Raw genomic sequence first — 16,580 nt, forward strand, 5'->3', positions numbered from 1 at the left:
CATCTGTGGTTGGAAGAATAAGCAACATCATTCTCAATTGATCCATAACATATATCTAATAATGACAAGATATCTTTTTAATAATTATGAAATGTTGTTTTATAAGATATTTCATGACAATATTATTTCTCATAATAACAAGATGCCCATCTCATAATTATGACAACCTTTTATTAATTTGTTATATGATTTATTTAATTATTTATTTTACTTAAGAAGAGATGGTTTGGTCATATAGGCTGTTAAGGCTGTTTATTAGTGTTGGTAAATGAGTACAAATGTATGTATTAATGTTTATTAAGATAGCTGCATGGTTTTAGTGAAGCACCCCAGTCACAACATACTAACCATAGTAGATACTTGTGTGTTCCTAGTTTCCTCTTTTTTGAAAAAAAAAAAACACAATATGGTCACCCTACTAAAATGCCTATATTTCAGTTGCAGTAATGGGGTCAACTGCATCCTTTCCTTTCCTTACAATAAACCCTTTCACTCCAAACCACTCTGAATGCTTTTGTTTAGCCAGCAGTGTCCTAATTATGCAGATAGTCCTGTGTTTTATATGTGTTATATGGTATCTCATAATAAGATGTTATTACATGTTATTTCATATTAACATGATAATTTACAAGATGTTCTATGTCATAATTATGACAATGCTATTTTTATGTGTTATCTCATAATAAAAAAAAAAAGGCACAAGTATTTGTCACTGTACAGGGAAATGTGTCCTCCGCATTTAACCCATCTGTGGTAGTGAACACACACACTAGTGAACTAGGGGCAGTGAGTACACACACACCCAGAGCGGTGGGCAGCCAACTCCAGCGCCCGGGGAGCAGAGAGGGTAAAGGGCCTTGCTACAGGGCCCAACAATCGAACCCACAACCCTGTTATCGATATCCCGGCACTCTAACCTCTGAGCCACCACTGCAAGAATTACACTTTTATGACAGCCTATTTTATGATAACAAGCTTTTATGTTATAACTGATGTCATAATTAGAGAGATAAACAGAGATAAATATATGTACGTATATCTTTTATTAATTTTACTTGTGAGACACATAGGATTTAATAAAAGAGATTAATTTGCCATATAAACTATTAAGGCTGTTTATGCATAATTGTTTATATTTTTAAATTTGATAAATTCTTGCAATTTAACATTTTTAAGAATTTAAAAACCCTAATATGGTCACCCTACCTAAGTGGCTATAGTTGTGTGGCAGTCATAGCTACGCCTGGTGCCCTTCACCCCCACTGTAGCCTACAGGTTTCTCCGCAGTGAGCCGTCCCCTCCACCCTGCTCTGGAGGACTCAGCTCAGACACCAGCTCTGACTTAAATACTGGTTAGACGCCTATAAATCCTGACATTTAGATCTTAATAGCTGAACTGGGGACGTGTGTTGGAGGAGCTCGAGGTTAGCTCGCCTCTAGGTCCCTCTCCGGGGCTGCAGAGGGCGCGAGAGCTGCTGTGTTCCGTTCAGGAAAGCCGAGGAAGCAGCTCCTGACGGGTCAGCCGAGGTGGACATGACCGAGAGGAAAACGGAGATTTTCGGCGACTGAAAGAGCGGCAATGGAGACATGACGCGAAAGTACCACCACAGCAGCTTGAGGCAGGGATATTAAGGTATGCTTTTGTGTTCGTACGTGACTGTGTCCCGTTGTCTTAGCGGGTGTAGCGGGCTGGAGACGGCTAGCAGCTCGGCTAACAACACAGGCTCTGAGCTCGGCTCGCTGGTTAGCTAGTTAGCTCGCTAGCTAACGCTACTGATCTACACGATGGGTGTAAACAGATAAGCTGCTGCTTATTAACTGAGTTCAAATGTAAAGTTATTGTTATTTTAGTCTGGCTATTATGACTGTCTGGCTTCGTTTTCAGTGCTTTAACACTAATGAAACTTGTCCCTAGAAGGGTGTGTACCTAGCTATAGCACTAAAGCTAGCTAAGGCAGGTGCCAGAGTCCTACTGTTGTTGTTGTTGTTGTTTCTGTTTTAAATATTGTATAATACTGCTATATTTTATTTAGTCTATTTCTATCCCCTCTATGTTGTTATTTTTTAACAGTATTAACGTCATATTGGAGGGTGATATGGCAATCAATACAACATATGTATTATAATGTATAGCTAGCTAATACTTTTAGACATTTTCACAGTATGCATCGCCAGTATCTCGATATGTAATTTATCTGAGGTTTAATAAGTGGTAACAGGCACCAGTAGTCAAGGGCAATCAGTGGACATCGAGCGGATTAACCCACATAAGATCACCCCACTGATGATGGATCAGCTGTCTCTAATACTCTCTAATAGACTCTACCTCTGGGTTAGGCTCAGTAGATTAAAACTGCTACATATTTTGACATTGTTGGGTTTAATTAGACACTTTTGTAAGTTACTGGACAAATGAAAGAGTAGATGTATGTATCTGATCTCAAATGATGATTTACTGATCATTCAGAGGTTGTTGTAGCGTAGTATTGACGGTAATGATGATCCAGATACACTTAGTCCTAATTTCCTAAGAGGCCTAAATAGTGATGCACCAATACCACTCTCTCCTTTCCTGTACTGATAACAGATTTTCAGTTACAGTACTGATAGCAACTTAAATAACAGTATTAACGTCAAATTGGAGGGTGATATGGCAAACAATACAACATATGTAACGTTACTAAGTGAGCTATAATATATGAATATTATAATGTATAGCTAGCTAATACTTTTAGACATTTTCACAGTATGCATCGCCAGTATCTCGATATTTAATTTATCTGAGGTAAACATAAGATCACCCACTGATGATGGATCAGCTGTCTCTAATACTCTCTAATAGACTCTACCTCTGGGTTAGGCTCAGTAGATTAAAACTGCTACATATTTTGACATTGTTGGGTTTAATTAGACACTTTTGTAAGTTACTGGACAAATGAAAGAGTAGATGTATGTATCTGATCTCAAATGATGATTTACTGATCATTCAGAGGTTGTTGTAGCGTAGTATTGACGGTAATGATGATCCAGATACACTTAGTCCTAATTTCCTAAGAGGCCTAAATAGTGATGCACCAATACCACTCTCTCCTTTCCTGTACTGATAACAGATTTTCAGTTACAGTACTGATAGCAACTTAAATAACAGTATTAACGTCAAATTGGAGGGTGATATGGCAAACAATACAACATATGTAACGTTACTAAGTGAGCTATAATATATGAATATTATAATGTATAGCTAGCTAATACTTTTAGACATTTTCACAGTATGCATCGCCAGTATCTCGATATTTAATTTATCTGAGGTAAACATAAGATCACCCCACTGATGATGGATCAGCTGTCTCTAATACTCTCTAATAGACTCTACCTCTGGGTTAGGCTCAGTAGATTAAAACTGCTACATATTTTGACATTGTTGGGTCTAATTAGACACTTTTGTAAGTTACTGGACAAATGAAAGAGTAGATGTATGTATCTGATCTCAAATGATGATTTACTGATCATTCAGAGGTTGTTGTAGCGTAGTATTGACGGTAATGATGATCCAGGTACGCTTAGTCCTAATTTCCTAAGAGGCCTAATTAGTGATGCACCAATACCACTCTCTCCTTTCCTGTACTGATAACAGATTTTCAGTTACAGTACTGATAGCAACTTAAATAACAGTATTAACGTCAAATTGGAGGGTGATATGGCAAACAATACAACATATGTAACGTTACTAAGTGAGCTATAATATATGAATATTATAATGTATAGCTAGCTAATACTTTTAGACATTTTCACAGTATGCATCGCCAGTATCTCGATATTTAATTTATCTGAGGTAAACATAAGATCACCCCACTGATGATGGATCAGCTGTCTCTAATACTCTCTAATAGACTCTACCTCTGGGTTAGGCTCAGTAGATTAAAACTGCTACATATTTTGACATTGTTGGGTCTAATTAGACACTTTTGTAAGTTACTGGACAAATGAAAGAGTACATGTATGTATCTGATCTCAAATGATGATTTACTGATCATTCAGAGGTTGTTGTAGCGTAGTATTGACGGTAATGATGATCCAGGTACGCTTAGTCCTAATTTCCTAAGAGGCCTAATTAGTGATGCACCAATACCACTCTCTCCTTTCCTGTACTGATAACAGATTTTCAGTTACAGTACTGATAGCAACTTAAATAACAGTATTAACGTCAAATTGGAGGGTGATATGGCAAACAATACAACATATGTAACGTTACTAAGTGAGCTATAATATATGAATATTATAATGTATAGCTAGCTAATACTTTTAGACATTTTCACAGTATGCATCGCCAGTATCTCGATATTTAATTTATCTGAGGTAAACATAAGATCACCCCACTGATGATGGATCAGCTGTCTCTAATACTCTCTAATAGACTCTACCTCTGGGTTAGGCTCAGTAGATTAAAACTGCTACATATTTTGACATTGTTGGGTCTAATTAGACACTTTTGTAAGTTACTGGACAAATGAAAGAGTACATGTATGTATCTGATCTCAAATGATGATTTACTGATCATTCAGAGGTTGTTGTAGCGTAGTATTGACGGTAATGATGATCCAGGTACGCTTAGTCCTAATTTCCTAAGAGGCCTAATTAGTGATGCACCAATACCACTCTTTCCTTTCCTGTACTGATAACAGATTTTCAGTTACAGTACTGATAGCAACTTAAATACTCAGATTGCTATAAATCCTGATATTTATAGTGTTCCACTTTTTAATGGTTTCACCTTTTTAAAAATGTATGTCAAATAAGATGTATTAAGCTTGAAAGAACAGCGTTTACTGGTTGAGTAACTGCACATTTGAAAAGTTTCAGCTATGAAAAAATAAGAATTGTCAAAATGCAGAAACACATGCAAGTAGGGAAGCATAATCTGGATTTTAATAAGTGCTTAAAAGTCATATTTCAGAGCATTGAAAAAATGGCAGTTTAGAAACAGAAAGTGCCTATGCAGCAATTACACATTCAGGTACACACCTCTGTGTAAAAAGCTACTGAACTTCAGTGTGTGGCTTTTAAACACGCTGCTGAAACTCAGCTTTTGGTTTTAGAACAAAAAAACAACACATGGAAACAAAAAGTGCTGTAAATGTAAAAGTTCCATTAAATGTCTGTTTAATGATAAGTACTATTTATGACTGGCTTTTACTGGTGGTTTAAACAATTAGTTTACAAGGTATATAAACAAAAATGTTATTTGCAAAATAAATAAATAAAGTTGGTGTCAGTAAGCTTCATGGTTTTGGTGCTCTCTATTGTCTTATATACTGTGTATAAGTGCCAGAATAGACGCAGATACCAATACGGTATTGGTATCGGTGCAACACTAGCCCTAATGTTTTATAAATGTTTATATTATATTTTATATTATTAAATAATATCTTTTTCCATTTTGGTGCAATCTTATTTTAAACACACCTTGGACATCAAACACCATTAATTATTTTTTTTCTCATGTAGAGGTTCCTAAGAGTTCATATAATAATAATAAGAATAATAATAATAATAATAATGTTTATAGTCATTTCTAAATCATTGTTAGGGGGTATTGTCTGAGGATACCTTGTGCACGTCTGTTCTTATTCACATCTATCACACCACACAAGTTCTGCATGTGGTATAAGAAAGCAGCCTGTACACTATAAAGGGCCTTTTACTTCAGCTACAGTTTGTTCTTGTTGTTCTCTCCAGATTGTCGTCTGAGCAGGCTAGAGGAGAGTAACACGGTCACACAGAGGCTGTGTGTTTCCGAGATGGAGCAAGGCGTGGTGGACAGTCCTGTTATCCTGGTCATCAAAGCACCTGATCAGAAGTACGATGACCAGACCATCAACTGTTTTCTGAATTGGACGGTGGAAAAACTGAAGAGGCACCTTTCCAAGGTTTATCCAAGCAAACCTGTGAGTAAACACCTGCTGTGTTAGCTGTGCGTAATTATGCATGTTTGTAAACATAAGCCTTAAAGACCTGGTCTTTACATTGAAATTTTCATGATGAATAAACTCATAGATGTTCCGTACTCAAGTGAAAACAATAGCTTGTTCATTTAGCTCCCATGAAAACATATACAGTAATCGTTTTGAAGGTAGGACGTTTAGTTTAGACTAAACCAGTATACAGTAGCAGTGTATTCAAAAGCTCAAAAGGCTGAATGTGTATTCATAAGCAGTTCGTATTATCTGTGAGTATTTATTCTCACTAAGCCCTTTTTTATGAACATCTGTACACCTGCCCATTCATGCAATTCCCAAATAAGCCAATCGTGTGGCAGCAGTGCAGTGCACAAAATCATGCAGATTTAGGGCAGTTATTTCAGGTACAGTTCATATCAACTTTCAGAACAAGGACAGTATGTGGTTTCAGTGATTTTGAGTGTGGCATGATTGTTGGTGGTAGACGAGCTGGTTTGAGTATTTCTAGACCTGCTGATATTCTGGGATTCTGAGCACAACCGTCTCTACAGCCTACTCAGAATGCTGTAATTAAGAAAACACATCCAGTGAGTTCTGCAGATAGAAACACCGTGTTGATGAGAGAGTTCAACAGTAACGGACAAGACTGGTTCGAGTTGTCAGAAAGTCTGCAGTGACTCAGATGACCACTGTGGACACCAGGTTGAACCTTGAGGTGGATGTGCTATTTCACATGCCACAGTTTACTAATGGCTACGTCCTGCATGTCGTGCATAATGTCACAAAGCAAAGAGCACTTATAGTCTCTTTCAATAAACATGACAGTGGGTTCAGTGTTCTTTAGTGATTTTCACTAAATCTTAATCCACTAGATTCTTAATCCAGTACATTCTTTTTGGGATGTGGTTGACCAGAAGATACACAGCATTAAAGTTCTGCTGAAAAGTCTGCAGAAATTTTGGGATGCAGTCAAGCCAACATGGACCAGAATCTCAAATGAATGTGTGGAATCCATGCCACAAAGACTGTTTTGAGAGCAAACTGAGACCCCACCCAGTTTGACTATAGACTCCCTAAGGAAGCATCCCAATATTGTAGCTTGCCAGACACTCAACACTAGGCTGCATGTGGTGTTTTCAGGTGCAGAAGTATATAAATACTGCATAATGTATAAAATGTAATGTTTTACACCACCAGTAACTGTCTAATGAAGCTTGAAGGCTAGACTGGAGTGAAATTAAACAGAATTGTAACCGGAATGGATCAAACCTGAGCAAAGACATCGGCCAAAGAAAGAAACTGGGTTACCCTTAGCAACCACTTGAACTAACAGCATGGATAAACGAAAGAAGGGACCAAGGCAAAGAGGTTGACCTGGTGGACACAGTGCACTCTCCAGAAAGCTATTACTGCAGTCCCATTTATATGTCTTGTTGTCCCAGTGGCTTTCACCCCCAGGTGAAGAAGTGGTGTAGGGCTATGGCTGTGAAAGTAGGTGAGAATTTGTTAAGTGCAGCGCTTGTGAAAGAGTCTGAAAAGTTATGAAAGAGGAAAATGGGGGCATGAGGTGGGCCCAGATCATAGCTGTTTTTAAAGAGATCATTATATTTGGGCTTTTATGCAGGTCTGTAGTCTGGTCTTTCTAACCTTGTTCCACAATACTGGTCTATAGACTGGTCTGGGTCATTATGATGCATTCAGTGACCCCCAAGAAATGTTCCAGTGCAGTATCCAGTGATACACAAGTTGAAAACCTCAGTGTCACAGTTATAGTACAGAGATAATTGCAAAATATAGTAGCGTATAGTAGAGTCTGAGGCCTGTGAGCCATGCCTAAGGTGGTTTGACATGCTTAAGAAGAAATACCTTCTTAAAACCCACTTACTCCATTTTTTACGAAGATTCTGACATTCATCAGTGTTTTCTTATTTTGGATTGTTCAGTTACGAGGACGGTGGGATTAGGGCTGCCAAATGTGCATAAAATACAGAATGACAGAATAGAGTAATTACATATGGTTTATATCCATTCCAGCCCAAAGTGCATGAACACACACACACACACATTTAGCAGCTACAAGAACAAGAATTAAAAAGCTGTCCTACCAATGGTTAATAAAGGCCAAAGTGACGTAATTGTGGATGAAATGTCATCAGTACGCAGTTGCCAGTGTTGTGATATGAACATTGAGCATTTTGGCCTTTGGCTTTGTAGCGTTGATTAGAGCCGAAGGGACTGGAGGCAGAACAACTGACCTTATGGAGCAGTTACGTAGTGGCAATGAGGAAAAGCATTTGTTATTTGAACAGTTTTTAGAAACCTAAAAACTAAAGTTATGGAAAAATAATGTTAAAAAGATACGTCAACCTAAATTATTGTTGTTGATGCTTTTGTAAACCAGGCTGTGCCACAGTTCCCTTCTTAAAGTTGTATTTCACTCACAACATGAACACATTTTCCAGATATTTTGTTATTATTATTTTTCTTGTGCAGTAAGGAGTGTTTTTATGTTTATTCATCGCTTAATGTTCTTTGTTGCAGCGCTCGAAGGATCAGAGGCTGGTGTACTCTGGAAAGCTCCTCCAGGATCACTGTAAACTCAGAGATGTGCTCAGAAAGGTATTACACCTGCTGGCTTGCTGCGTGATGCAGTATTACCTTTTGTATGTCATAATTGGGGATGAGTGCTAAAGTTACATAACAATATAGTTGAATTCGACTCTGACTTAGTGTTGTCTGAGATCAAACAAAGTTGCAATATAATTTGCTGCTAATCTATTGACTGTCAATTCATCAATATAGATAAGGGTTTAAAAAACAAAAACCTACTAAAACCTGCTTTAAAAACAATCATCATTCTAAACATTATGGAACCTTGGTTTTACACTGATATACAAAAGTCACGGGATAATGCATAGAGTAAACATCCACACTGCAGGCTAGAAAAAGTAAGTGAACCTCTATGTAATTTAGACTTCTAGAAGAGCTAATTGGCTAAACCTTAATTACGGAGATGAGATTGGACATTTTAGATTGTGTTTGTTGTTGTTACTTAGATAATGATAATGTTATGATCATGATAATATATCGATAATATCCAGGTAATTCCTAAACTATATATTACTGTTCTATGTATGTACAAATAATGAATGAACACAAAAAGCTTTTAATTATCTTTTTAAAAGTCTCCAGACAATTAGTAGAATAATTATATATAAAAAAAAAGTTATATTACTACATTTTGGGGGGGGGACAAAAAAACAACATCATCAGCGTGTTGGGGCATTATTAAAACATTGCAGCTTCAAAAACACGCCTGTGTCAAACCACTTGATAACAAAAACTAGGCACTGAGCCATGTCACATATGACCGGCTCAACAGACATGATGGAACACTAGGACACTTAAACTGACCAGCAAAATCATCAGACCTTAATCCCAATCATCAGTCTGGATCAGCCAATGAATTACTGAAATAGGGGCACAGGAACTCTAGCTAAAACCTGCCCCCAGTTAGTGGAACAGTGGACAGAACCTCTCTCAGAGACTGGGGTTTTCCTTACTTAACAGGACTGATGCAGTTATTAAGGCAGGTGATCGCGTAACCAAGTATTATAAAAAAAATATTATGTTATTTAACATATATAATATGTTATTTAGTCATTTTTGTCCTATGATGTTATAAATGTAATGTGAAAATGACTGCAAATGCTGACATATGTCACGTTCCCCACACAGAACATGTTTTTGCAGCTTGTATTATATTTATAATGCAGAATTTATTAAAATGGATCATTAAATCTTTCATTAAAGACTCAAATGAATTAAGTTAGATGTGCTACATGTCTTAATGGATGTAAACAAAAAGAGCAAAAAACACCAGCAGACTGGAACTCAGCTTAATAGTTATTGAAGTTTCTAGGCTTTCCTGTCATCATTAGCAACATGGTGACCCAGTTCCCTCGAGGCAGCATGTTAAGTGCCTTATTAAAAATCTCCAGCCGCTGGGTCATCACTGTGCACTCTGGTCATGTCCTAAAAACCATGCTGAGTGTTTGTTTTCCTCTACAGCAGGATGAGTTCCACATGCTGCATTTGGTTTGTGCTTCACGCAGCCCACCTCCATCCCCCACAACACGCAGAAGAAACAGCAACAAGAACCAGCCCGTGGTGAGACACTCTTACAAACATGGTTTTAAAGAGACAAGGACAAAACTTTCTTCCCCTCTAGCACACGCCTGGCATTAGGCATGGGGCCAATAGGGTCAAGTTTATCTGCTCCAAAGAGTCCTGTTCTATTGACTGTACGTCTCTACAGCCTAACAAGCTGTGTGTGTGCATTTGCATGTCTGTGTCAGCAATGGGTGCAATCTAAAGAAGCTAAATGCATTGTGGGGCTCAGCAGTTACAGTCTTGGGCTGTTGATGACAGGGTTGTTGGTTTGGTACCTCAACTCGACAAGCTGACCTTAACCATCTCCGCTCCTTAGGCGCCGCAGCAATGTATTGTGTTGTATTTTTGTATTGTGTTGAGAGCATCATGAGCTAGCAAACTCTTGGTAAGTAAGTAAGTAATTCTTTCTAATTTGTATTTGTCTGTAATTATTGCAGACATGTTTTTTTAGGTTTCTAAGCTTTTTTAAGTATATATAATATTTAATTGAATGTGATTTTAATTTATATTTAATTACATTTTGCAATGGTGTGTATCAATACAGGATAGCAATGCAATTACAAAAAGAGGTTATGTACAAGATAAAAGACAAGGCTAGAAGTATAACAATTCAGATTAATTATTTGGTTACGTATAAATATGAGTTCAGTACATTTTGTAAAACCAAAAATACAGAAGTTGATATTGATATTGTTGATTATAAGTGGATGTTATTATGTTATTGGTGTAGTATGGTAGGTAACAACACTGCATTGCAGACAACTTGTTGTGGACAAAGGTTGCATTCTCTAGCTGGGCAAGCACACCACACTACACCAATACAGTCAGATTCTTGAGTCTTTGGGCAAGACTCCTAACACTACATTTTCCTGCCTGTGTAACATGATACAAATGTAAGTCACTCTGGATAAGAGTATCAGTATGTATGTGATGTAAATGTATTTTAAAATGTATGCTGATGTTTTTATTTTCACTTTAAGAGCACTCAACTTCGAAAACATTATAGAAGTACTATATTGTATCAAAGTGAATTAGCCCAAGCTAATATGGTAGCTCTGAGCTAATATACGCTTACAATTGTTGGATTGTTTGCCTTCATTATGGACTTTTATTATACTTATAGTGTGCCCAATAATAGTGAATGCATTGTTTGAAATCTGTGCATATTGTATAGTTGAATACAAGCCTCCGAAATCAATGTGATCTGCTGTATAGATCACTGTCACTGTATGACACACCTTAGATCATGCAGACCTAATTTGTGGCTTCCTAACCTCATTTCCAATGCTTGTTCTCTGACAGAATCCTGACAACTCTGGAAGTTCCACCCCTGCTAATAACACCCAATCTGCTTCTTCAGAAGAAACTTCTGATCGACTGACCCAGCATTCAGGTCCCATCCATAATCACCCATCTGCACATGGGTAAATACAAGCTTGTTTTTCAGTCCTTATGGTCTAACACATGGAAAAACGCCATGCATGCCCTCAAGTATGTAGGACACCATCAACATCAGCAGCAGAATTGTGGGTTGGAAGCTTCATGAACTTGGTTTCAATGGCTGAGCAGCTTAACACAAGCTTAAAGATCACTGTGTAGAAAGCCAAGTGTCAGCTGGAGTGGTGTAATTCATATTTCACTATATGGCAGTCTGACGAATAACGATTGATGCCCAGAGCCTGGAATCTTGATGTCCAACTGTGGAGTTTGCTTCAGACGGAATCATGGTCCTGGGCCATTAGACCTTTAGTTCTAGTAAAGGGAAATATCACAAATCACATTCTAGGAAATGTGGCAGCAGTTCTTTCTTGAAGGCTATTGATTAGTTTGATGCTGAAGAATTGAACTGGTGTTTATAGAGCCCTGACTTCAACCCCATCCAATCACGTTTGGGATGAACGACACTGTCAAAAGCAACTTAGGGCTCACTATTCAACATCGGTGCCTAAATACAATCAAATCCTCACTGCAGTGTTCCAGCATCCAGTGTAAAATGTCAGAAGGGTAGAGTGTCTAACTGCAGAGAATGAGAACAAACTCCTCGTTAATACACCTTGTTTTGGAATGAGGTGTTTGCTAAGTGGACAAATGCTGTGATGATCTCGTGTCCACATACACATACATGCTTCATGCTCTCAGCTGTTCTGAACCGTGCTTATCACTGAATGTAAGTGTGCAGAGGCTGGGCGCTTATGTTGAGTGTTGTGTTTTGCGCTCTTTGCAGGTATGCATGGGACCAGTGGTTGGGTCAGCAAGGGCCCAATGCAAGCATGCCGCACTACCCCATGTACAACCCCCTGACTCTGCTCTGGTGGCAACAGCTGTACGCCTGGCATTACCACATAAACTAGTAAGAAATCTGTGGACTTGAATAATGATTTGACCGGTTTCTTTTACAGATTGAAATACATTCGGCTAAAACTTGGTTTAAACACTTGAGTCAGTCACTGAAAACCAATAAAATGTGCATTTATAATAAAAATTAAATAAATACATATGGCAGGTTCCTTGGACACAAGTGTATTCAACAGTAATGTGCTAATGAGTGATTGCTATAGCAACCCTCTAGCAACAATCATGGCAACTACCTTGGGCACCATAATAACCACCTAGAAAGCACCTGGAGCTTTACAGCAACCACCTAGCAAGTCTCAAGTAACAATGACAGATGCCATAATAATTAGTTATTAAGTAGTAAGTAATAAGTTATAAGTAGTTAGTAATACCCTAGCAACCCCTGGCAAACTATAGCAACCATTAAACAGCACCATAGCAGGAATGTAGCGTAAACTTAGCAAGCTCTTGAGACACCCTAATAAATACCTAGACAGCACCATTTGAGTTTATTACTACTACGCTAAAGTACTACAGCTGCACTGTGTGTGATGTTCATGGGCTGTCTGTATATTTTAGTCATGTGCTATTCTGTAGTACTACACTGTTATTCTTTTTCACTTTATTTTCTTTCTTTCTGCCAGTCAAGCATGGGCCAGCTCCCACAGGCCACCCCTGCAGTCCGCTCCACCTTCAGTCACCCCTCCCAGAGAGGGCCGGGCACCTGTCCGAGACCAGCCTCAGGATGCCCCAGTCGGGGAGGGGCAGAATGAGGAAGATCTGAACCGTGATTGGCTGGACTGGGTCTATACAGCATCCCGAGCTGTGATTCTTCTCAGCATAGTGTATTTCTATTCGTCCTTCAGCCGCTTCATCATGGTAACAGGAGGCATGCTGCTGCTCTACCTGTGAGTCACCACCGGGCACCACACTAAATCAGTGTTGAACCTCTTCTCATGGCCTTTAAAGCCAGAGTATGTGGAGCCAGATACACAGGGAAAGCGTTTAATGCTTTTCCTCTTTATAGTGACCATGTAGATCTTACCAGCATTTCTTTGTTTTGTTTGTGTAGGCAGTTCTCAAGAATGTGTGTGTGTGAGTGAGTGAATATGTGCTTCATAATCTCCTTCTAACTCATGTACAGGCATCAGGCAGGCTGGCTGCCCTTTAACCTGGAGAATGAGCTCCAAGACCTGGCTGACCCAGCCAATCACGATGAGATGAATGCTGACAATCCAAATGACCTCCAAGACATGGTAACTAATTTTAAACATCTAATGCATTTCAGATGACCTCAAGAGTATTAGCCAGCGCTACAGAATAGGCTTATCATACTTAACCCTTAAATACATGGCTTTAACCAACTGTCTCTACATACACTATGTGGATAAAAGTATCGGGACACCTGCTCATTCATTGTTTCTTCCGAAATCAAGGGTATTAAAAAAAAAAGAAGAGTGTATTCTGCTTTTTTGTTGGAGTAACTGTCTCAGGGAAGGCTTTCTTCTAGATTTTGGAACATTACTGTGAGGATTCGGTTGCATTGAGAGACGAGAGCAAAAGCATTACCATCATCACCCCACCTCAACCCCAACTCCCTAAATTCCAGAAGTATTGGTTGGAGCACCAACCATCATTCCAGACAACACAGTTCCACTGCTCCACAGCTTAATGCTGTGGGGCTTTATACCCCTCTGGCCCATGCCTGGCATTAGGCATCGTGCCAATAGGTTCATGTTTATTTGCTAGACAGGACAAGAGACTAGACAAGCTGTGTCAGCAATGGGTGCAGCTTAAAGGTGCCGAATGCATTCATTGAAAGAACTAACCACAAACATTTGGACATATAGTGTACCTTTACCTTTACCTGTACATCTTTAACTACTCAGCACTTAAATCTAACATAGCTTGCAGTGCAAGTTAAAAGATTATATTGACAATAATACAATGCTTTTAGTTATACATTGAGTTTATAGTTTATTAAGAACACCTGTGCAGAGATGGGTTGTAAAACTTTACTCTTGCCTTTATTTAGGTAACTATTTTGAATGAATGGTACATTATGAAGTTTTTTTATCAGAAAGTGCTTTGTATTCTTACTTGAGTACACTGTATGTGTATGGTTCAGGTGGTTCATGTTTCGTTCTTCCAGAGATTATTTATCCTTTTGTTTAAATTTATGGCATTTATCTGACACTTATCCAGAGTGACTCTTAGGCAGTGTCCATGCATTAGGTAGCCCAAAATCCAATTTTCTCAACAAATCCAATGTGTGTGCATGCGTGCGTGTGCATGCGTGCGTGTGCGTGCATGCGTGTGTTTAATAAGAAAAGGGTGTTCACACAATCTTTCTAATATGACCTGTATCCGACATAATCGGAACAGTTTACGCTCGTAAACTGACATGCATGTGCAAAAGAGCAATGCTTGTTTGCCAGCATCACAGAAGTTCCAGTGGCTCACAGCTGGGCTTATCACCAAGAAGACTTGCAGTAAAAAGGGTGCATTTGGACATTTCTTTAGAAATCTCTATTAAAAATTTAAAAAATAAAAAACACTGAGCAGTAGTTGCGATATGAGCCTTCAAATTTTGTTCAAACAGAGACCCCAAATATTTATGAGGTCCACCTGCTGTCATTTAAACACTCTTTCACTCTTTCCTTTCCCCCTAGGAGAGGCTGGCAGATGAAGGGGAAGAAGACGATGAGCAGAGAGGAGATGTTACTGATGATGATGCAGAGAGAGGGATGAACATGGGCTTTTTATCTTCTGCTTGGTCTTTCATCACCACATTCTTTGCCTCCCTCATTCCTGAGGGCATCCCCAATGCAGTGAACTGACCCTGATCACAAGCCTCTGAAACACTTGTTTGCTCTTCCACACGTAAAAAAAAAAAACAGTCCTTCAATACTGACAAACACTTCAACATGAGAAGAGCATATCTGGAAGCAGGTCTGTTATGGGACACAGTAAACAAATCCAGTACACATTCAGTATTTGAGGTTGATGTGAGTTTGTATTGTATGTACACTTCAAAGTATCACCCGATGCAGCTGTAGGACTGATCCTAAACCAGCAGATTGCTGGGACTCCCAGTGCCCCTCACTGGACGAGTGCAGAGTGTTAAGGTCCTTTATAATATTTCAGTCACCACGTAAGCTCATTTAAAGAACTAGCTCGGTCAGGAAAAAAGTTAATGTTGCTAATAACACATGGAAACCAACAGCCACCAGTTAGCATCATGCAAATAACATAATTCTAACTGGTCACAAACTAGCTTTCGTTCACAGTTAGCCACATTGGCATTGCCTGGTCGGGCGATTCCTGTAAACGGCTTTGTAAGTCATGTTTTATAGGTCTGTTTCGTAAAACTGTCCTTTTAACATTATTACTCAGAACGGGGACTCTTACAAACAGCCTCAACGATTGGCCGAGAACAATAAGGAGTCTTTGCTTTGTGTTTTATAAAAAGAGTGTGTGTAAAAAATACCTTAATAAAAGCAGCTCTCCTTCCTTTTAAACACTAGCACTTGCCTTTTTTCTGAAATGCTGCAGTTTTGGCTAAAAAAAAAAATCACTCTTTTACAACAGTAAAAAGCGACAGTTCTTTGATGATGAAAGGCTTTGAAATTCAGCTACACATGAAAAGAACTGTGGACATTAAAGTCCGAAAACAGTCATGATGAAGAAGGACATACATGCCAATTACAAAGACTTTCTTATCTTTGATGAAGCTTTTTAACCATTGTGGGCTTTATACTTTTAAGTGGGAACTCATAAAACTGACTGAAATTTCATTCCAAGCATAATTTGATTTCATAATGTCAAAGTATTCAGACACCCCATTTTACAGTACTGCACACACATCTTGTATAAAACAGCAGTTGCAACACAACTGGACACTCTAAACACCAACACATTCATGCAGTTATCTAATTAGCCAATAGTGTGGGTCAGCAGCTTCAGAAACTGTTCACATCAAGCGTCCAGGCTTTTTTCTGTCCTGGCACCAAAGTGGTGGAACGAACTTCCCCTGGGTGTCCAAACGGCAGAGTCGCTTGCTGTCTATAAACACAGACTGAAGACCCACCTCTTCTGATAATACTTGGGCGTATA

The 16,580-nt window shown here is 38.7% G+C and overlaps 1 protein-coding gene across 1 annotated transcript; it reads left to right on the top strand.

The window, feature by feature from the left end:
* The first annotated feature begins 1,479 nt into the window (after positions 1-1,479).
* LOC140549814 (homocysteine-responsive endoplasmic reticulum-resident ubiquitin-like domain member 2 protein) lies at positions 1,480-15,985 on the top strand. Its single transcript, XM_072673555.1, has 9 exons — positions 1,480-1,633; positions 5,737-5,945; positions 8,499-8,576; positions 10,029-10,127; positions 11,433-11,554; positions 12,355-12,480; positions 13,109-13,372; positions 13,609-13,720; positions 15,137-15,985. Exons 2-9 carry the CDS (start codon positions 5,799-5,801, stop codon positions 15,302-15,304), a joined length of 1,116 nt encoding a protein of 371 aa, XP_072529656.1. The 5' UTR covers positions 1,480-1,633; positions 5,737-5,798; the 3' UTR covers positions 15,305-15,985.
* The last annotated feature ends 595 nt before the right edge of the window (positions 15,986-16,580 follow it).

Source organism: Salminus brasiliensis, chromosome 2 (genome assembly GCF_030463535.1).
Source record: "Salminus brasiliensis chromosome 2, fSalBra1.hap2, whole genome shotgun sequence".
In the NCBI taxonomy this organism is placed as follows: Eukaryota; Metazoa; Chordata; class Actinopteri; order Characiformes; family Bryconidae; genus Salminus; species Salminus brasiliensis.

Excerpts from the sequence above, each read along its gene's own strand:
- LOC140549814 (XM_072673555.1), top strand. The coding sequence starts at position 5,799 with ATGGAGCAAGGCGTGGTGGACAGTCCTGTTATCCTGGTCATCAAAGCA. Across the intron at positions 10,128-11,432 it reads GCAACAAGAACCAGCCCGTG|AATCCTGACAACTCTGGAAG; the intron begins GTGAGACACTCT and ends GTTCTCTGACAG. Across the intron at positions 13,373-13,608 it reads GGCATGCTGCTGCTCTACCT|GCATCAGGCAGGCTGGCTGC; the intron begins GTGAGTCACCAC and ends ACTCATGTACAG.